The sequence below is a fragment of the Triturus cristatus genome, chromosome 8 (genome assembly GCF_964204655.1).
Source record: "Triturus cristatus chromosome 8, aTriCri1.1, whole genome shotgun sequence".
NCBI lineage: Eukaryota > Metazoa > Chordata > Amphibia > Caudata > Salamandridae > Triturus > Triturus cristatus.
Window position 1 is genome coordinate 1,409,503,249 of NC_140591.1, and position 23,986 is coordinate 1,409,527,234.

Below are 23,986 nucleotides of genomic sequence, written 5' to 3' on the forward strand. Positions count from 1 at the left end.
CACCCCCGCCTCCCCCCGACCCCTGGAAGGGGGGTGGGTGGTCTAATAAAATAGCCAGGGATGATTTGTGTTCTCAGTCCACCCCTGTTCCAACTAACTGAGGTCTTCGGGAGTATAATGTGTGCAATACAAGCACTCCTTTCAGCAGAAGCACACTTCTGCCCAATCAAATCCAGTAGAGAACAAGCATTTGCAATGCAATAGGTCTCGCATTTGTGAGAGTTTGAGCTATTGGCATTGTAAATGACAATGCTTTTAATTATGTGTTTTGAAAATGTGCAAGCGGTGCTTATAGTCCTTGCTTACGAGAAGCAAGGCTGGCAGTAACTGCGCCTCTTTTACTGCCAGCCTTGCTTCTATAAGTACAAAGTGTGTATTTACATACCGTTTGCAAGTTTTCAAAACACATAAATAAAAGGCGTTGTCATTTACAATGCCAATAGCTCAAACTCTCGCAAATGCGAGACCTATTGCATTGCAAATGCTTGTTAGTTGTGATTCCACAGGTTGACCTGGAATTTACCCTGCATGTAAAAATGTGTCAGGTGCACTTTTGGCAGTCCTTGATGCTTGCATCCTCTGTGTTTATTGTGTAAGGCAAGACAGAGGTTGGGGCTGTAGTCAATATGGAAACTCACTTGGTATGCTGTAAACAATCGCAAGGCAGACATCTGGGTTTCCCTTGGCAGACTTGGTCAGCTAAGGACAAAGCAGTGAAGGTGGCACTTGAAAACGGACCGAGTCCGTTCCTTTCAGCCCTAGAACAATGCCGTTTTACTCTGTATTACATCAACAAATCTTTCATATTACCTGAACTACTTTCATTTTTTCTTGCACCAATGCTTCACGACCTTCAAAAGCCTTGCAGACTCCTAAAAGCACAGCCCACCCACCAGAGGTGAAGGTGTGCAATAAAGAACTGCTTCACGCTGGCTCAGTGGGAATAAATATGATGTGTATTTGGTTCTTTGAAAGTGAGAAGAGTCAACGGTGTCATGTGTAAAGTCCTTGTTTTTTCCAGTGCACTTGTGTGTCCAATGCGCCCTGGGCTCTCTGATTTTCTGTGAGAAAAGGAGCTTACCCATAAGACTACCCTCAGCACTTTTCGCAAATGTGGAGAAACATTTTTAAACAAAATAGGTAAACTGCACGCCCAAGGAACGAAAAACTAGTGGGACAATTTCTTAGCAGCAGGCAGTTTAACCCTCTGCGATGCCTTAGGATGAGTCAAACCTTCCACAACAGAAACCTCCGGTCTGTTTCTAGGAAGCCGATTAATGACGGGGCTTCTCTTGACATTTTAATTGATGTCTGGAAGTTGCTGGAGGGCAGGAACGAAACTGAAAGCGCGGTGGGAGCGCACGAGACGCCGTGAGCGTGCACTTCGGCTGTCCCGGAGCAAGCTGGGGATCGTCACAGAAGACACGCCGTCTATTTGCGCTGAGGCTCCGAGTCTGAATCCGAGGCCGAAGTGTCCTTGAGCAGCCGCCTGGGCACTCAGGGTACACAGAGCACCCCGTGAGCTCTGGGGACCCGCTGCAAGGCATCGCACGATGTATGCCGTAACGGTAAGGAATGCGGGAAGGGAGTAGCTGTATGGAGGGGGCGACAGGGACTGAAAGGTTCTGCCGCGATGCCTTCATCCTGGCAGGGGTAGGAAACAAAGTCTGTAGTCCTGGAAGAATATGGTGGGGGTCAGCAGATGGCGCAGGGCTGGCTGTCACTGGAGGGGGTGCAGGGACAACTGGGGATTGGAGAGGAGCGACCAGGTGAGCTAGGCAGGAGGGTATGTGGCAGTAGGAGGAAGCGCTCACCTGTGTGTAGTGTGTTTGCGAGCAAGAGCGAGATGGAAGGGAGAGAGTGCTTGTAAAATATGAGATTTTGCATGATTAATCTGGTAAAATAAGACGTAAATTTTTCGTCACCCCTGTTCACGTGTTTTTTTAGAGTTGTCCGCCAACCACACCTTTACTCTAAGCACAGAAGTAGGCGCCTGATTTGGGGGGTGGGGGGAGGACTACTTATTGCACGATGATCTGGAATCACTTAAGTCAGTGCCTAATTGTGCCATGGGGTACTTCTGAGAACACACTAAATCGGAGCATACGAATGCTTTTTGAAGCATGTCAAAAATTGCAATGACAATGAAGTCTAAATCCGTTTTCCAAGCGAATAATTATTTAAACACCACTTTTTTTTCACCCTAAACGCTACCTTTTCCAGCCATAAAACAAAATAACCCCATGAATCCTGTTGTACATGAAGAGTGTGTCTGCAAGTGGCCGTTTTGAAAACAAGGGAGTTTACCATTGCTGTTTAGGAAGGCGGCATGACATAAGCAGCGCTCGTAAAGGAATTTAAAAAAACGGGTGGAAAGCAACATCAATAAAAAAACAAGCGCCCCACAATGCTAAATAATAGCACATCTCCGGAAAGGACCTATAATTAACTCAGCAGGTCTTCTGGAGAGGAGCACTCCAATAGAATGAACGCGCAAAAGCTGGTCATGTGAAGCAAGTTCACAGACCACAATCTGCTCATGGGAAGCGCGTTCACAGACCCCGATCGCTGCGCGTTCCCTGGTCTGTCTCCCTTGGCAGCAAACACGGCAACAATAAGTCTCATTGGCGGCAGCGCTTCGCGCTGTAACGCCAGTGAGGCCTAAAATTATCGACTTGTGGGTAGAGCCAAATCCCCTCTCTCAGCAGTGCTTTCTAAAGCTTTTCTGCTGTCAATTACATAAGGTAAGCAACAGCTGCACTCTAGAGCCGGACGTAAACACGGAGACGAGCCATGTTAGCTAGATAAAAAGTACTGTCTGTCTTTACCAAATGGGCAGCTTGCCTTCACAGAACGAGCACAAGAACATGTTCTTTGACAATGAATCCTAATTAGCCCAACTTATGTTAGGTTGTGTCTTTCAAGGTCACACAAACCCCGTCCTCGAGTAGTCAGAGAACCACGGATACAGAGGTTTCCTTTTCAGAGAATTGCAAAAGCGGGTCAGAAAGGTAAACAAAAATGTGGCTCAAAAAAGAAAAGACAAACTTTCTTTCTTTTTTGTTGTATTCTTCCTAATTGCCATTTAGAGTTTAAAGTGAGCTGGAAACTCAGAATACAGAAACACACAACATTAACACTCAATAAATGAATGTCTAGCCAGTGCTTTTTCCTTGCAAAGGAAAAGTAGTTTAAGACAGACAGACAGACAGACACACACACACTAATGAAAATGGCAAACGTTTATGAGCTTTGAAGTGGAATTACACATTGAAACCCCTCCTATGGGGGCCTCGCAGGTTAATGAGGGTGCTCACTATAGACATACCACAAGGGCTACCTAGCCCTGTAAAGGTAGGCTACTCCATTATCTGTGAGGTAGCATGTGATGGAGCTTAGATTTCACCTATAAAATGTATGCATTTTTATATGACAAAAAGCTGCAGACATGTTTTAAAATGGCACGCAGATTGTGGCGCAATCAAGATGAAAACATCATAATGCTTCAGTTTGGAGGTGCTTTTATGTGAAAACAGGCTTAATTAGTTGAACAGCCATGCTTATATGTGATTAATCCATATGTAATCTCACTATAGAATGCACATTAATTTAGAAAATGTATTTGTACCTTTAAAATGGCATCATGTATTTTTGCAAGAGTAGAAATGTGCTGAATTGTGTTTCACAGTGTAGAAAACCACGTGATTTTAGTTTCCTTTAGAGGACTAAACTGAAACATTACTTTGGAAAGGCCCCTGATAAAAAATCCTGCCTACCACTTCCTTCCACCTTCAAAATGTTGCATATTTTTGTAGCCTGTTAAAACGTGGAGAGAAGAACACACTTTTTTTTCATAAATCACAAGACTGAAATTTGAACAGGAACTAGCCTGATTAATGACGTATCCAGTCAGCCCATGGGGGGATGATGTGTCTTGAAGTTTTCTGATTGGACCAGCTATGAGGACTGAGCACGTGAACTTTTCCTTGAAATATGGCTTACAAGTGGGAGGAGTGCCTCCTTTTTGCCTTGCTTTTCGTCTCTCTCCAGGCCCAGTTTCTGTGCTGGACACAAAGACAGGGAGGGGCTGCATTCTGTGGGGACTATGCTGCAGTTTGAGACAGAGACACAGACTAGCACAGCGAAGCAGAGGGAAAAAGCTGAAATGATCAGAACAGATTTAGATTGTAGGTGCTAAATTGCATTTATTTCTCTTTATGGGATATTTTTGCCATTATTAATTATTGATTAACCCTGTAAAAGACTTACTCTTTTTTTCCTTAGAAACTCTTTAAGAGTTTTGACTGACAATTTGCGCCACATTTCCCTTCCTATATGTGATGCGTATATGCAGACTGTAATATGTTCTGTATTAATGCTATTTTCCTATTTTTCAATTATGTAACCTGATTGATATTTGACTAATGAATAAAGAGTCAGAGAACCTTAACTTTTGACTTAAAATAAAACCCTTTAAAAGAACTCACCACTCTCATTATTGCCTCTAATATTGATTGCATTTAATTTTTATATATATGTAAAGTCTCCTGTTTGGTGAAACACGGTCATCAAAAGATCCATCATTTTTCACCCTTTACAGCGGTAAACCATAGGTGATGTGGTTTTGAATAGGGAAATTACCAGGTAATTACCGCTGGATCACATGTGCACGTCAGCAGGCACCATAAGGTTCTAATTATAGAAACCGGCAATGGTTGGACCTGTATTGCCCTGTTGGAAATATGAGGATTTTCACAATCAGTAAGGTTATTTCTACTGGGTTTGTTAAGTGATCACAATCTAAAATGAGAGACCTAGAACCTTTGGCACCACATTTAAAAATCAAAAAATAAACCTTTTGTCTTGAACATAAACATGATAATGCAGCCTCTGCGAAGATAAACCCATGGAACCTTTTAGACACACGGAGAGTAAACATTTACATGAATTCTGTCACCCTCCTATGACACAAAGCATTGATAGTGGCCAGACTTAAAAATGGACTCTATATTAAACCCCCTCCTATTAAATTTGTCCCCGAGTTCACAAATGTAAAACCTCTTCCTATTGCATTTGACAGAGTTCACAATGTAAAATCCCTCATATGTGTCAGAAATTCACAACATAAAACGTCTTTTTACTGCATCTGTCAGATGGTCAATGTTGTAAAGCCCCTCTCTATAGTATGTGGCAAAGACTCTAAACTGTAAAACAACATCTTGGATTGGTCAGGGAGTTCTCAATGTGAAGCCACTTCATATGATTTTTGCAAGCAGCTTAATGTTAAACTGAGAAAATGCACGTTGGTAAAGCAGGAAACACCAACTTTAACTGCAGTGTTGCGTGAGGGCAATGACTGTCGAAATAAAGGGCTAGAAGAGTGCACTTAGCCAGACAGCGGGCACCCGGGCAAATAATAAAAGAAAAGTTCCTTCTGGTGGGAAAGATCAACTGCACGAGCATCTGTGTTGGAATTTCCCTTTGGAACAATACTCTCCCAGGAGCCCACTTTAATTCAATTTGCAGCGTTAATTGGTTGCATCATATTGAATTCATTTGGTCCACTGTTTCTTTGTTTCTAGGAGGACCATTTCATGATTATAACACACATGTCCTAAATGTTCTTTAGAACAAGAAACGGATGTCTTTTTGTTCCTGTGACCGATCCTGTAGCACACTCTGTCTGAGGATCTGCCAAGTTTCCTTAACATAGAAAGGTTGCTTGGTAGTGTTTTGATTTTCTGTTGCTATGATGTATGTGCAGATTGTGCACTGGTTGTGTTGGCAGCTGCGTCCCATGTTCTATTATCAGGGCTGCGAGTATGAGTCTGCCAACTTGTTTCACATTTTTAAGTTTTTCTTATTTGTTGTAGTGGAGTTCCCCTGGACCAGTGCTTCTATAAGGAGAAGAAAAGTAGAAGCCTTAAGGGTGCGCCTAGTTGTGTCACATTTCCTTCACTGTTTTGTGAGCCTTCCATCAGACAAAATGTTATTTTGGAGCGCTGGAAATCCGTGCACCAAGGCTTTAGTCTCTTACAAAACCTCTCACAACCTTTCATGTTTCCAAAGAATGGATTGGAGGGCCCAAGCCAACTTGCCCATAGCTTCCACAGGAAAATGGTTGGTGTCTAGATTGACAGATGGCGACAGGAGTTCTTTTTTGCTTGTACCACAGGGCAAGCTGAAGGATCTTTCTGGGCTAAGGAGTGAATTTCCGTATAGCATTTCTGAGGCATGCCCACCAGCATAAGCATCACCTACTTAAGTCACAGTCAATGTACTCTGTACTTTTATGTACTGGACTGGACCAGATCTGAATATACTAACTGTTTGTAACCTCTCCTTAAGATCTTGCCAAGGCTTGTTAAAAATGGAAACAAAGATAAAAAGTGAAAAACAAGACAAGCATATTCAATTCAAAGACCAAAAAAGTGTTCAGGAATTATGAAAATAAGCTAATTGATAATTGAAGCAGAACCACCAAGAGTTCTGTAAGGTTACATAAATGCCACACAGACGATGGGAATACTGATGAATCAAAGATGGATCCACATTCCAAACAAATTAGGTTTACAAATAAAATATAATGTCAAATAGGCATCATTGCAGGCACCCAGACTTAACTACCTTTGAAAGTTCAAGCATTGACTCAGAGAAATTCGGAGTTACCTGCTTTAAGTTTACATTCTTTCCACACATATATAACAGGCGCTCGTCTCTGCGCTGAGCCAGCACATCCGATCATGATACGGCACCTAATGCTTTAAATGCTGCCTCGTTTTTAGTGTACACATATTAAAATACAAATTCTTGAAACCAAAATCACCCTTAAGGAATCATGAAAACAAACACACATACAGAATGCATTGTCATTCGTTTTGGACTAGGCAGAACCTATCAGATTCCAGCTGATTAGTTCATTCACTCAGATCTCAAGACAATTTGTTATCTGACATTGTGAGCTTGTGTGCAGCTGCCAAGAACTGGACCCACACTGCTGCCTTGTTCACCAACAACACCTTTTGCTGAGCTTCTGCATCAGTCTATACTGAAGCAGAACCTTTGAGTACTGGGAGGCTCCTGCACACACCATGAAAAGCAAGACAAGGAACAGACACAGGAGGTGCCACTCAATGGAACAGGAGCCAATGGCACACGTTTAATATGGTGGGGATCTTATAAATAATCCCCAGAATGAATTGCTCAGAAATATCCAATGCCATATCATTCATGAACAAAACTGAATATAACTTAATTCAGCATTTTCTAGGTACTTAGCGTTCAAAGTGATCACACAGTGAAAATGACATAACAATGAACAAAGTGTATATGGAGAAATGGGGAAGTATGAATGACAAAGCAATGTGAAAAGGCAATATTTATCTCAATGTAGACACTATCATTACTTTATTACAATATCATTCGAACAACCACAGTTTTCTACCTCCCATCCATCGTATCCAATCAATTTTCATGGTCTTCATCCCAACTATTAAAGTAATGTCCCCTGCATGACGCACTGGCATGTACCGCAGCTATGTGTGCCCAGCAGTTAATTTAGGATATGGCATCACTCTAATCAAGAGGAGCACAGTGGCCTGGGCCTGTCACTGGTAATGCAAGGTCCAGAACCTGTTCAGGTACCTGAAGGGTCACATCACATGTGTTCTGATAGTGGGCAATGGACTACTGCCCATACCCAGCATGCATCACAAAGCAGAGCCCCCAGCAGAGCCTCCCACCCCCAGCTGAGGGACTCTTGGCTGAAAACACAATAAAATACAAACTATTGGTGTTTGTATTTAAAGCTGTGAAGACAACCCCAAAACTGTCTCCCCAACATCAAGTCTCAATTCAGACCAATCCAGAACCTAAGATTAACTAGCTATTATTTTTAGAGGCGTCCAAACTTCCCTGTGCAGCTTATAGGATCTAGAACCCTAGGTGCTCTTCACTGGAACTCTCAACATTCAAAAATCTCTCAAACCCTCTATCCATCGGCTCAATAATAAATCAATACATTAAATAAAGAAATAGATAATGTACATTGATACAGTGACACTGTCAGACATTCTCTACTATCTTCTGGGAGCCTACTCCTAAGGGACAGGGCGAGCAGATGTGTAAAGAAACATTTTCAGACATTCCGCTCAGGACATTTAAAATAAAGGTGTCTAGCAGACCAATATTTCTGGCACAAAACATACATTTTTCTACAACCATTCTACCTGTATTTCAACACAAGTTTCTCCACTGGACATCTTTAAACCAGAATCCATAATTTAATCTTCTGAGTCTGAAATCCTTTTCCAAGGACAATGCTTCAATCGAACTGCCATCACTTAGAAAATATCTTACATCTCCATAATTCATGATAAGAATATGTAGAGCCATGATGGGTCCGCTGCAATGTTGTTTGCTGCCATCAGTCAGACGTGTCATATAGCGGTCGGCTTAATTCTGGTGTAAACTATGCTCCCATCGTAAAATACACATTTTGGAATTGTGGATAGCAAATGGTAGTTTTGTGCACAAATGCTGAGGAATGCCTCCTTCGCTATTTGGATGAGGTGGTGCATAGCAAACACTACAGTACTCCAGCAGTGACAAACAAAGCAACAAGCACTCCTGCCTAAAGTAATTGATAATCATGATCAATGTCAAAGCAGTCAATGGCATACGGTGCCTGGCTTCCACTGCAAATGGAGCGATACCACACCTGGCAGCAGTGGGAAGCCGAAGGAAGGATCATGGTCTACCCTACTGATCCCAATTCACAATATGGCCCACATTTACTCATTGAAATCCTATCCTTTAGGGGGCAGAAATTAACTGCGAGCTAAATAAAGCAAGGGAAGTGTACTATCATAGGCAAGCCTCCGCTCCTGGATACATTACTGTATGTAGCATGCCACCTTGCGGAACTCACCAACCTCGGAATAAAAAATGTAGTAGGTGAGAACGCAAACCAGCCCTGGCAATTAAGTCAGACCAGCCCAGGGGGAGGGGAGATGGGAGAGGATTGAGGGGTGGTGGTGGGAAACAGTGATATTGCTTTTGTTACAGGGGGCCGATACTGCAGCACTGCTGCAAAACTGGCCCCACAGCTCCAAAACCTGCCCCTACCCTTCCAGCCCACCGTGAAAATGCCCAGTGCCCGCTGCGGCCAGTCCGGCCCTGTGCCCCTGACATCTGTACTTTCTATGATTCTGAAGGAACCAGTCTTCCAGAAATCAGATTCTTCTCGAAAAAAGGAAAGGCAATTTCTTTGAGGTCCACTGAAACTGAAGACTACCTGGACGCAGGTGCCAGGGTTGGTGTACAGTCTGGCCAGATTACTCCAGAAAATATCCACATGATCCATTTCAGCCACTTTTGCTGCCATCATGATATTAATTCCCACCGTTGATTGGCAAATGTGAGAAAATGCAATAGGTGTAATGATATATCTCCAAATGCTCGGTTAGTTTAATCTCTACTGGGATAATGACGGGAGTGGTTGCAGCCTGACACTGCACTGCATTGCTATAGCTCAGCAAGAACTCTCCACAATAAATCTGTTGCAAGCCTGCTAACAAAGCCTCCCACCAATTCATTTAAAAACGACATACTATGAATTTCTAACTCACAAGTTGTTCTAATCATTTGTTGGAGTACATTGTACAGTACAGATATCCAAAACAATAAGTATATCTTTTTATGTTGTTGTACAAGACTTTTGTTCCTGATGAAACAAAGGATCAAGATTACCCCACTTAGAAACCAAGGGCCTCATTACCATTGGCATGGAGCAATATTTCCAGAAATGCATAGAGCTATAGACAAGTAGGTGCTTCTTGGTGTCTTGGGGCGCAGAAAGACACAGCAAGCCTGAATATTTGCATGCTGTGCAGCTGCCGACAGCCGCTACACCCAGTCCCCGCCCACCTTCATCCTGCATCATGGTGAGGAGCATAAAAAGCTCCCCCCAGTTGGCGCTAAACCTGCACTGTCCTCCCAACTCCAGCTACCCAGGCCCATGAAACATATCTGAGAGAAAAGGCTTCCCACATATTTATCACTTGCTTCAAGCAGGGTATAGGAACAGAGAAACCGTCAGGAACTGGATACTGGCCCTTCGATACGCCTGCATCTATAATGAGGAAACTCGAAACAAAGTCCTATATATTGAGTCAATCTATTTGTCAATGTTTTGCAACAGATATAAATCAGCCTTTGATCTTTGTGTGTTTGGGTAAGTTTCCGCTAGTGCAATAATCTTCTGTTTACTGTCGTATAAGAACATATGTGTCTTTGTTCCATGTTAAAATAATTGTTTTACCTCCTTTCCGTTCTCATCGGTTATTGAGATGTAGTTGGGATTAGTTTTATTCGGGTAAGACAACAGGATATCATAATGAGCCAACTTCACAGAGTCCAGTCCAAATTCCTTCCACTCTCCTTGGATTTGCTTAGCAAAATGCAGATTTTCCTCGGTACCTGCCAGATGAGGAACCTGCGTGAAATTACTGAAATAAAAAACAATTGATAGCAGATTAATACTTAGATTTGAAACTGTAATCTTGAAATAAGCAATTGTCAAAATACGTGCAATGTAATCCCAACAAGGTCACATGGATTAAATGATCCTAGCAAAGAATGCGATACCAAAAACTACAACACTCCCTTTAGAAAAGATCACATGGAAATCATGATTATTTTAACTCCGGTAAACTGTGGGCCAAATGTAAAAACTTTTTTCAATCTGTACATGTAGGTTGGGGATAAAAGTACATTTTGGGCATGGCTACATATCACTTTCACATAACAAGCATACATGCTCACAATTCTCTGTGGGTACTGAAAACCCACAGGTTGAGCACAATATTTACGCATAGGTGATCCCACAGGAAGGTAGACTAGACCAGAGTCAGGTGCATCCCTGATCTGCAGGGATGCAATAGACTTGGGCTATCTTACATTCCAAATGTCTTCACATAGAACAGGACTGGTGATGGGGGGGGGGTTGGGGGGAGGGTAGTTGAAATGAAGCCAAGGATAGTTAAATCCGCTGTACATTGAACTCTTAAGTACACCAACATTTAAACCGGCCATGTACCCTTGTGAAAAAAAAGTTAATTCCTACTCATAAACATAGGAACAAATCCTTCACGTTTGCTGGACGACATTTTAAGGCCCAACCATACAAAAGCACTCACTAGCTCATATGACCAGAGATATGGTGCTCTTTACTTGTGAGTATGCCCCCTGGGACCTACTCTCAAAATATTTAGTTTTTTTCACATCAACAAATATCAAAATATGGACTCCAGAATATCGACTACTACTATAAGCACATACAGGTAAGTATGGATTTAATGCTCGTAAGTCCTACATGTTGAGATAAGATGACATCTTTGCTCAACAATGTACGCTTGCCTTGACGATTCAGCGATAGCTGATATTCTGAAGTTTATACTTCATCAGTTGATATGTTAGTACGTTGATGTGAATACTAGAGACGTAGGAATGCCTCTTCCCTTAGTGCTGCACCGATTACTGCTTGCAATTTTCTTAACTCCGATTAATCTTAATGATCCCAGAGCTTACAAAGTGGCAAGTGTCCTCCTCCCTCCAGATTGTATGTGATATAGCTTAACACAAATCAAACCCCCTCTACCCTCCTCCGTCCTTCCCAATTCGACGCTTGCTACAATACTAATGACCATAATGGGGACAGGCACCCACATTCATTTCGGAAACCCCAAGCATGAAGGATCGAGGTCATGACAATGGGAAAGGAGAGAAGTGCGCAAGTACTGTGACGAGAAAGAGTAATTGGAGAAATTAAGATTTCCAGTAAGTAAATGTGCATTATCTCATCAAACCTTCTTTGCCCCAGTCATTACTAAGTGAGGATGTACAAACGTAGCATTCTTTTCAGAGGAAGCAGTCAAACAAAAAGCAGCCTAGAGACAGGCAGAAAACGAGTAGAGCAAACACCTCCAATGGAGTGTTCATAAACCTAGAAATCCATCTACAAGGAATAGACCACAAGTGACAAACTTTACTGTGTAATGGACTGAAGAAGGCCACAAGGAGACATGCACAAGCCACAATGCAGGATCCCAAACACCCACTAACAGGACCTGAGAAGCACCCCAGAAAGACAAACTGACCAAGAGGAAAACTGCACCAGGAGGCAGGAGTGCCCTCAGGCATACTGAAAGGCGCCAAGCAGGCAACGGACCCAGACCACAGAATAAGGAAATCCCAAAAGGCAGAACCAAGACGAGGCCAACCGAAAGACAAACGCACCAGGAAGTTACTTAACAAGGAACACTCTAGACTTCCAAGTGGTAAGCGGCCACAAAAAGCAGAGAAGCCAAGATGGATGGCCTCTCAGGAAAACCACAGCACAAAAAATGGAAACAAATTTAACGCCCAAAATAGGCAAATAGAAATGCATTCTGACCAGAGACAAAAGCCACACTAAGTCACAAACCCTACTCACAGCAGGAAAAGACCAACACCAATGCAAATGACAAACTGCAGACTGGCATCTATCCCAATGGAGCCAGTAAATGCCAGCACGACTCAGGACAAGAGGCTGCACACAAAATACAAATATAGGCAGGGCATTCTACAAGGAAATAAAAAGGCACTACAACATGGCGTTCATCCCAGCCACAGGGAATACTAGAGCAGACCAACTAGAAAATGGCAGGACACCATAACTAAAAGAACAGCCCATCAGATGAACACTTGAATCCCATCAGCAAGCATCTACAAGCCAAAAGATGAACAACCACAAGCCAAATGTTAACCAAAAAGCAAAGGGAAGGAGGAGGCAACACTTGGTGAAACAAGACAGCCAATGCCAAACTCAAAGCCCAGCACGAACCCCACAAAAAATCCCAGGACCAACTCGACCCCCAGCAGCAAGAGGGCCCAAAGGGGACTTGCATAAAGATCTATGGGCATGATGGAGCCAACAAGTGACCAAACTTTAGTTAGAAGCGGAACCGGAGGAGAGATGAAACAGCACCCCCAGCTCCTGCACCCCTAGTCAGAGAAGCTAACCAATGCAAACACCACATCAGGAGACAGGAAAGGAGGGAGCAACCAGCAAGATTTTAAATCAAAGGGAATCATTGCCTATAGACCTGGCCTCCCGAACTAAAAGCTCAATTAAGAGTAAGAGTCTGACCTGAGCACCATGAAGCAGCAAAGCCAAAGGCAATACACAAGCCACCAAGTCAGAACCCAAAAACAGGCACACGAAGACACACAATGCTGTAGACCATGAAGAGGCACCTGGGCCCTCATGCCCAGACCAGACTGAGGCCAGGAACTGAGAATGAGCCAAAAGGTGAACAACCACAAACAGCTTCCAAACAGCCAACCGGAGACAAGGCTATGTGTAAAAAACAGCCAAACATAGGATCAGGCCGGTGAAAGAGACCAGTGCCAAAAGAAGAATTCTCTACAGAGACCTCCAATATCTTCAACCTAAACCTTTTGTGGCCATAGTCTTCCTAAACCCAAACCAAGCATTGCCTTCACCCCCAACTCCTCCCACAAATGCTCACATTTAGTCATGAATATTATCTACTGTAGCTTATTGTGGGAAAGTGATTTATAGGCATTCTTTAAATAATATTATTGCATTGGATGTTATATACTTGTTAATCATATCAAAGTAGTTTGTTCCATTTGCCAGCTTTAAAGGAAGGAGATGTGTCAGACTGTGCTTAGCTGGGTCTCAGCCAGGCTGAGAGAACTGTAACATCTTTACATTCTCTTGATGATATGCTATGGATTCTAAAGGTGTGAGCAGCGAGATGACAGTTAGAGAATGTTGGCTGCACCTGGCTGGAGCAGCTGGGTTTCTCCTTATCTCTGACTAAGAATTAGATTCATGGACCTCAAGTGGACTGGTAGTGACCTTAGTACTACAGCCTTACTGCAGTTGTTGCTCTGCTTCTCCTAATCCCCATGCACAGCAGTCAGAAAACCATCACCTAAGTTCATTCTAAACCCCATTACGGCTTCTGACTCCATGACCCCTTACAACCTGAGAAAGACTGAATAATCTAAGTCCGTGCTGAAGAGCTACAGATCCTACAGTGCGGTGCTAAGCATTCTTAGCAAACATAGTGCACTACACTACACTGGAGTATCTCTTCTGTGACTTGAGAGGAAATGGTATTACAAGCAACTCTGACTGAGTTTGTGCAGCAGGATGAACATATTCCCCAGGCTAAATTGCAGTTTTCTTTCCTTTCCTTTTCTTTCTGCCTGAGACGAGCTGCAGCTGCAGCCCCCTTTCTATGCTTCATAATATATTCTATCATGCTCTGCCTTTTTAAGGCTTCACTACCTACAGTTTTAGATTTCTGGCAAAACCTCAAAGCACCACTATACACACGACACAACTACACATAGCGTAACACCATGCACCATAGAAAATTCTGAAAGTGACCCTTGGTTATACCCATTCAGCCATTGGATTCTTCATGTTACCTCACTTTATGCATAGGTTAAATGGTCTGTCCATCAGATGGTGGATAAGCCTGCTGACATAATCAGGATGTTTAAATGCAAAACGTAGTTCTTAACACAGACTTGTTCATATACACAGTGAAATTACTTTTGACACTGGTGTCTGATTAACAGCCTGTTGAGATAGACTCAACCTCCGTCAGCTGCCCCTGCACTGGTAATGTAGCCGGGAAGGTGCTCGGTTCGAGAGCAGCATATGAAGAACTCTTCTGCCCCGAGAACCATTCCACAGATCATGTGAGTGCTCTCAATAGCTGGCCTCCTTCAGCTTAAGCATTGAAGACAACCATTATAAGTGAGAGAGAGGGCATCGGCCACAAGAGGTATCAATGCAATGCAGTCTGATTTCTTCCTACACAGTATTGAAAGAATAGGGATGTGCCCTATTGGAAGGGACAAGCTCTGGGTGCTGGGTAATGTTTAATTAGTGCTGATGGTTGATTGTGGGCATCACTGGCACTTAGGAATCAGGACTCAATAGAGCCGATAGTCCACAGCCACATGGATTTATTTATTTTAATGACTGTTAGGAATGGAGATCTCTAGTTGGCAGAGGTAGGTACCTTTGTCCAAATAGGGACCCTTGCTTCTAGTCAGGGTAAGGGGGATACACATTTTAGATAACCCCTGCTCACCCCCTTGGTAGCTTGACACGAGCAGACAGGCTTATCCCAAAGGTAATGTGTAAAATATTTGTACCACCACTCACAGCAACATAGTGAAAACACCACAAAAGGACACCACACCAGTTTAGAAAAATAAAATATCTTTATCTAAACTAAACAAGACCAAAATGACAAAAATCCAACATGCACAATTAAAAATATGACTTTCAAAAGGTTTCAAGAACTTGTACCATAGAAAACTAGGATGCCTGACTTTTACACAAAGTACCTGTAGTTGCGCCAAATTTCACTTGGCCAAACAGCTGCATAGAGAAGAAGTGTTGAAAACAAAGAGATGCATCAGTTCCCGAGACCTTGGGGAGGCGATGCGACAGTTCTGCTGCACACAGAAGAAGTGAAGCGTTGCATCCAGTCTGTAGGGGGAAGTGATGCGTCGTATCTCCGTGACAGTTACGGTCCGAAGTTGATGCGTCTGGAAATCTTGTCGCAAAGGTACAATGCATGGAAATCCGGGATGCGTCGGTAATCTATGCAGCAGCAAGCCGCGCTGTGTTAGTTTTCTTCAGCCGTGACCCCTCGATGCGTCGATTCTTCCAGCAGCGACAGGCGCTGCATCAGTTTTTGTCACTACTAACAACAGGGGAACCCTACTCACAAGGAACCAGGGTATTACGTAATGTAAAAAGACAAAGGTTCCAGTGGATAATAAGGAATTAGTATAAATGATAATACTGCACAATCGCAATAACACTGTAAGGACTATAGTGTCAGGGGGCAAAAATGAATTCTCTACACAGTACATTCAAATAATTATTTATGAAAGACAGCAATCAGTATATACACTTCATTAAATCAAAACCGCAAAACTTGTGCGTAGTGTCCCCAAGTGAAACATGGAACCAAAAAGTGACTATACATTGTGAAACAAATTTCATGATACAAGGTTTCCATAAAATTATGTAGAACGGCCAATTGGATACAATTTAACAACAGTCCACATATACAATGATGCAGACTGGGTAATGGTCCGTTCTATACACTGGTCGACGGCGTTTCGACCCTTCTGCAAATGTAGGGTCTCTTCAGGACTGTCAATACAGGGACATCTAAAATGAATTAAATAGAAATTAGCAAAAGGCCCATATACCGGCACTGATGCGAGAAACTATAAAGAAGGACTTGGATGTGCACTCATTACCTGAGTTATGAAATTATTCTTAGTGACGTTGTGGTGCCTTGTGAGAAAGTGAAAAAGGAGAGGAAATGAACTCACACGAGTACCCAGCCGGGTTCTTGGTTCATATATAAAGGGAAGAAAAAGATAATAATACTGCATGAATACACACTGCCACTGATTACAATGTAGAGCACAGAGGACATAGTGCTCCGTATAAATAATAAGCATACCTCACGAGATGAACCGTGGTTTTCCTTTGATGTCTAGGGTCTTGCTAGCGCTGCGATGTGCTGACTTTCCATAAAAACTTCCTTCAGTGTTGCCTCATGTACACAGTATGTGAAATCATGGTGGAATATCTATAGAATGGAGGAATGTTAAGGCGTGAGAGACTGCTTGTGTAAAGCACACTGTGTCCTCTGTGCTCTACATTGTAATCAGTGGCAGTGTGTATTCATGCAGTATTATTATCTTTTTCTTCCCTTAAAATATGAACCAAGAACCCGGCTGGGTACTCGCGTGAGTTCATTTCGTCTCCTTTTTCACTTTCTCACAAGGCACCACAACGTCACTAAGAATAATTTCATAACTCAGGTAATGAGTGCACATCCAAGTCCTTCTTTATAGTTTCTCGCATCAGTGCCGGTATATGGGCCTTTTGCTAATTTCTATTTAATTCATTTTAGATGTCCCTGTATTGACAGTCCTGAAGAGACCCTACATTTGCAGAAGGGTCGAAACGCCGTCAACCAGTGTATAGGACGGACCATTACCCAGTCTGCATCATTGTATATGTGGACTGTCGTTAAATTGTATCCAATTGGCCGTTCTACATAATTTTATGGAAACCTTGTATCATGAAATTTGTTTCACAATGTATAGTCACTTTTTGGTTCCATGTTTCACTTGGGGACACTATGCACAAGTTTTGCGGTTTTGATTTAATGAAGTGTATATACTGATTGCTGTCTTTCATAAATAATTATTTGAATGTACTGTGTAGAGAATTTATTTTGCCCCCTGACACTATAGTCCTTACAGTGTTATTGATCATTTATACTAATTCCTTATTATCCACTGGAACCTTTGTCTTTTTACATTGCATCAGTTTTTGTAGCGGCACAGTGATGCGTGGAAATTCTACTCGCACCGAGGAGATGTGTCAGAAAAACAACTGCAGGAAGAGCGATGCGTTGTTTTTGTAGGTCTTCGAGTTCCTTCTCTCTTACAGCTCCCAAACAGCAGCAACAACATCCAGAGGTCCTATAAAGGCACAGGCACCTCCTGGCAGGTCAGAACTCACAGCAGCAGAATTCAGGGGAGCTGGGGGTGAGGTGTTTATGTCCCTGAGACTTCAGAACAGGAGGCCAGCACACACAGGCCCTTGGAGATCTCCTTCAAGAAGGGGACACAGCATACAGCAAAGTCTTTCTTCTTTCCTTGGCAGAAACAGCAACTGCAGGCCAATGCCACACAGCACACGGCAATGGGGCAGTACTTCTCCTCAGTCTCTCCAGCTCTTCTCCTTGGCAAAGAGTCCTCTTGAATTCCAGTGATGATCTAAAAGTCTGGGCCCTTCTTTTTATAATGTAAATCTCATTGTTCTCTCCTGGCCCAGGGCTCTGAGCCCAGTCCAAACAAGTTCTGGGGGACACTTTGCAAGTGCATAACAACCTCCATTGTCAGTGTGAGCCCTGGCTCTAGACACACCAAAGGGGGACAGAGCCATCATTATGGAAGGCAAGCACAGCTCTATTCAGGTGCAGGTGCTACTCCTCTCACCACTCCATATGCAGACCAGGTCTATTCAGCCTAGTGCTGACTCATCCAGACTCTCTGGAGCCACTGCACATCCCCAGCCCCTTCACTCCAAAGCCAGACAGTCAATACACATCCTAGCAGAGACACACTGGATGACTAAGCAAGAAAATACCTACTGTCTAAAAGTGGTATTTTCAAACTCAGAATGTAAAAATCACCCTCACTAAAACATGCATTTTAACATTCTGCATTCAGGAATACTAAACTTTATTTTCCTATCTGGTTCCCAGAGGCAGTTATGCTTATAAGATGTTATAAGCAAACTCCCCATTCTATCCTATGGGAACAGATAGCCTTACAATAGTGAAAACCAAATTGGCAGTATTGCATGTCCTTCCATTCAAATACACTGCACCCTGTGCCTACCTTAGGGGTGACTAACATGTAAGAAAAGGGAAGGTTAGGGCCTGGCAAGTGGGTGCACTTGCGTTGTCGACATGGCAGTTAACAAACTGTGCACAGGCACTGCAGTGGCAGGCATGAGACATCTTTTCAGGGCTACTCATGTGGGTGGCATAAATAGTGCTGCAGGCCCAATAGTAGCATTTGATTTACAGGCCCTGGCACACTCAGTGCACTTTAATAGGGGCTTATGAGTAAATTAAATATTCCAATCATGGATAACCAATCATAATAACAATATACACAGGGAGCACTTGGACACTGATCAGCAGTGGCAAAGTGCCCAAAGCATCTTAGCCAGCAAATTTGAAATCCAGCACAGCATCAACAATACAGGAGGTAGAGGAAAAAAGGCAAGGGAAACCACGTAGAGGATGCCAGGTCTAACAATGACCCCATCCGAACTTTCGGCAGTATGAAGGGAGCAGAAGTAAGGGTTATGTCAGCCTCCCTTCTCTAACTCCTGTACCTGCCTTGAGCAGGAAAGGCAGCGGTAGAAAGCTGAACAATATGGGCTGTGGCATAGATTCTGATTTAAATGGTGGCCCTCCAGATGTATATTCTCAGCAATGAAGCTCGCAGGGAATCTGAAAATAAAAGCTTCGTCAAGCTTGCACTATTCTGTAGTTCTTCTCTCATTTCTATCATGGTGCATGGCTACAGAAGTACAGCCAGTGCATAATGAGTAAAGAAAAATGAAGGTCCTTAGTAATAGTAATTATAATACAAAGAACAAAATGGCATTTTAATTAGTCAAAAGAATTGAGAAACATTTTAAAAACCCATAGCGGCCTGTGAATGTTGGTGCAAACAAACATGATCAGTGCTCTTGTTTGAGCTATTAGACTCAAGTGATAAAATGTGACCATCATGTTCATCAACAAGGCAACAATAGCACGGCCTATCAAAGATAATATTATACAATCAAATAGGTGATCGTGTTTTTAAGGTTGACGGCATTTCAATACCATTATGAATGGTAGGATCATCATCAGGACACAGAGAGATACAACGAGCCTCAGCGAGAGATGCTAAAAGTTATTGGGTGCACTAAAGAAGGACATAGGGAGTACCGGGTAAAAAGCTTCATGAGAAAAAGGCAACCACGCACTGAAAAACACACTTGAAGGAGAATCACAGGAAGGCTCAGATCAGCCCATAACGATGTTGCACATTAAGTGTGTAAGGCAAGGATCGCTGTCAGATTAGTCAGTCATCTCAGAGGAGTGTAAAGTGCATTGGACACTGTTAAACCTGTCATACTTAGGGTGGTCTTCCCCCAATTTTTTGACTTTAACCTCCCCCTTTTTGCTGCATCTTTCTGTTGGCCTTAGGACTCAGAGGGTTATCACTGCCATTCAGTGCAGAAGCACATGTGCTCTTCCTAAACTTGCTAGCAATTTGTGTATGCTAGATTGACTTATTTATCTGCAAGTCCCTTGTATACTGGTATAATATATCCAGGGCCTATACTTCAAATTATACTAGTGGGCATACAGCACAGATTGTGCCACCCACATAAGTAGCCTTTCAAACTTGTCTCAGGCCTGCCAACGCAGGACCTGAGCGCGCAGCTCACTGTCATTTTGCTTGGAATTTAAAGATGCTTGCCAAGGCCTGTGCTTCTCTCTTTAACTATAGCTAAGGCACCCTCACGATAGACCCTAAAGGATACTAAGGGTAGGGTGTGTTCTGCTTGGGTTTTCGGATCAGATAGAACCCGCTCATCAGAGCCTCACTAACCCAGCCAGAACGTTACCCCCTCCCTAGGGCCTATTTACAATAGTGCAACCACATATATCTACCACCTAAGGACAGGGAATTCCTACTATACATACCAAGACCTCTCATAATCGGCGGCCTCGCGATCCCATACGGATCCAGACCTCTCTGCCCATACGACAGTATCACCAGTGGCGGCCTCGCGATCCCATACGAATCCAGACCTCTCTGCCCATACGACAGTATCACAAGTGGCGGCCTCGCGATCCCATACGAATCCAGACCTCTCTGCCCATACGACAGTATCACAAGTGGCGGCCTCGCGATCCCATACGAATCCAGACCTCTCTACCCAGACGGCAGTCTCAGATCACAAGTGGCGGCCTCGCGATCCCATACGAATCCAGACTTCTCTACCCAGACGGCAGTCTCAGCACAATCGGCGGCCTCGCGATCCCATATGAATCCAGACCTCTCTGCCCATACGACAGTATCACAAGTGGCGGCCTCGCGATCCCATACGAATCCAGACCTCTCTGCCCATACGACAGTATCACAAGTGGCGGCCTCGCGATCCCATACGAATCCAGACCTCTCTACCCAGACGGCAGTCTCAGCACAATCGGCGGCCTCGCGATTCCATACGAATCCAGACCTCTCTGCCCATACGACAGTATCACAAGTGGCGGCCTCGCGATCCCATACGAATCCAGACCTCTCTACCCAGACGGCAGTCTCAGATCACAAGTGGCGGCCTCGCGATTCCATACGAATCCAGACCTCTCTACCCAGACGGCAGTCTCAACAGTTCATCCTATGATCACCATAACATACAAAAAGGGAATCAGTCTCACTATTCATCAGATCACACAAGGACTGCCAGTTCAAGCATAGCCTGTTCTTTGGTTCGAGGGGCTCCTCTTTCCCTTATTCAGTTACCACTTACCTGATCAGGGTTAACATCTGTTCATGTAGCCGCAGCTGACTAGAAGAATAGGCTACCCTCTCATACAAGAACACGCAGCACATGTTGGTTCACTACAAACTGGGTACTTTATTACTCATTACATACGCAATCACATAACATTACAATATAACACATAACCTGCAACGAAAAGTGAAAGATTAAGTTGTACACTCTAATAAGAAAGGGTCGACATCACCTTAGTAGTGTGTAGCCTGCACTCAGTGGTCATCTAGGTTCCCTTCTCGTCTGTGCCTCGGCTCGCCTGGAAGTCACACCTCCGCAGTCACGGATACATGTCTGCACCACTATGCGCTGTTCTCTTCACCCTTCTCCGAGTCACTGGGACCTCTTCCTTATCGGCTACTCTCTCCTCTCTGGCTATTCTGCTAGGAGAGTATCTGTCTCTCGGTTCTTCTCCGCCTTCAAGATGGCGTCTGTCTTCCCTGGAATAAGTAGTAGCTTTACTGCTAACGGCTAGATGCCGCCTACGGACTGAACATGTAACTGCCTCAGACTTTCACTAATATAGAGGTGCGTTTCCTCATGGAAAATTCCGGCCCGTAACCTGCCGCCCACCAAATTCTTGTACCTCCCCGTACCAAGGACACGTTCCCAGCCGGCCGGCCTGATGTAGTGTCTTCGGCATGAAGAAAAATACAATCCTTCGATAAGGGCCGGCCTGAACCGGTTCTCTCCAAGCGAATAACACCTCATAACTAAAACATTACATTTGACCTAGAAGCATCCCAAGCTGCCGGAGCAGAAAGAAAGATGGAGTCTCTCCCGTTTGAGGCCTACCAGGCCTGAATTCAGCACGGCTCCATGAAATACCCTCACTAGAGGACAGGTTATCCCTAATACTAACGAATCTATCCCCTAGGCTATGTGTGCAAGCCCTGATCTATGGGGAAGAGCACAGAATCATGTCGAAGTGCCTAGTAAATAGGCTCCATTCACTACTCTAACCCTTAGACTTGAATGATAAGAGACTGAAGTCACATTCCATCATTGTTCCTCACAAGAAGGCCGGGAAAATCGAGCAGAACATTTCACCCTTGACTTCAGTCTATTATACATTCATTAAACAGAACTAATATCTGTGGAAGAATAATATGAAACAAGACTAACTGATCTATGTCTAGTACCAGGTGTGCAGAATTGAAGTAGTGAAGGAATACACTGAATAAAGCAACAGATAGAAATCAAAATGCCGATAGTAATCAGAATACCTCCTAATATCTGACGTAACATATGCAAATCAGGTAACCAATTAAAGAGCCAGTCAAACCAGCCCTGGTCAATGTGTTTTCTAACTTCTTCTGTCAAGTCATGTAGTTTATCAATGTGAGCTTGAATGGATTTTGTATGATCCGACAAGTTAAAACAACAAAGACCCTCAAAATCAGAACAATCGTGTCCATGTTTAAGCAAAAGATAATCAATGGCCGCTCGATTTTGCAAGATAGCCCTACGTTCACCCTGGGCGTCTAATAGCATGTCAGACAGGACTGTAGAAGTATGATTGATGGATTTTACCATCCAGCAGGCCATTTTCCCAATAGATTTGGCATTATAAACTGCCAAGGCAGGAACACCAACAATTGAAATAGCCAGGCTAAGGTATTCAGACTTGGAATATAAATGCAAGGATGAGTCACAATCCTCCTGTAACCTCACTGTATCTCGAATCACACGAGAGTTGCCATTCGGATGTGATGAAAACATCAACAAGCTCAGTCTAGTAATGGCACAAGGGCCTCCAGAAATATTTGCGGGGATATATGGCCAGGAAGTATTACCACATGAGAAAAGCCATCCGGCAGGTAGTAACATCGTGCGATAATGACTGGGGGTAACTACCAAACTCTTGCAAGTCATGTTATTCTGAACAGAAGTACATGTTTTCGGTGTCCTTTGAAGGCACAAAGTTCGTTCATGAGCGGTGAATGAAGTGGCACCTTTCAATCTTAAACGCATACATTCAGAAATCGCACTAGGATCACAAGTAAGGAAAAAACACAAATCACCCTGTGTGATATTATAGGTAACTATTTGGGACTGGATGGGGGGTATCGGGTCTGACAGTACAGTACACAAGGGGCAATACTCATGGGCAGCAAAATCGCCCAGAAGAACATTGGGGCGAGCATTCGATATATTAAAAATATGAGTTAAAGTCTCCAATGAAGCAGGGACAGCAACTAAACAAGTCGCTAGAATGTCAGACACCGATCTCATCGGTGTCAAGCAGAAATGAGGGGCTTTAGTCACTTGTTTGGCTAATGTAATCCAAAAGTTCGACGACGAATCCCACGCAGCGAAGGAACGCGACACTCGGGTTCTCAACTCAGCCCGGGTTGATGGGATCCCTCCTCTCTCGTCGTACCAGCCCAAAAGGAGTCCAACGCCGACACATCCTGCAGCAACAGTCCAAAGAATGATCTGAAAGAGAATCAAATACAGGCATTATTCATTCTCGTAAGTAACATTTGTCAGCCGGGACTGCTTCCCAGCTATCTTTCCCTGGTCTCATAACTAAAATGGTGTTGTCTTGACCGGTTGCAATGACTTCTGCTTGTTCAGGGGGATTCTTAGGCGACTGCACCCAAACTCTGGCCCCAGGATTATCTGTGGAGCCAAAACCTTTCTGGCCTCGTACAGTTAGCAACGTTGGGGCAGTGCCTTTTGTGATCTCACCACTGAAAACAGGCATTATTAGCAATTGAG

At 43.6% G+C, this 23,986-nt stretch overlaps 1 protein-coding gene across 2 annotated transcripts in view; it reads right to left on the minus strand.

Annotated features, from left to right (window-relative positions):
• Positions 1–23,986, minus strand: part of LOC146805833 (glutamate carboxypeptidase 2-like) — a 428,404-nt gene that overhangs the window by 318,846 nt on the left and 85,572 nt on the right. For both annotated transcript variants that reach the window (XM_085623137.1, XM_085623138.1), the window contains exon 3: positions 10,322–10,508. In XM_085623137.1, the coding sequence (XP_085479263.1) occupies positions 10,322–10,508 (187 nt within the window). The remainder of the gene's footprint in view (positions 1–10,321; positions 10,509–23,986) is intronic.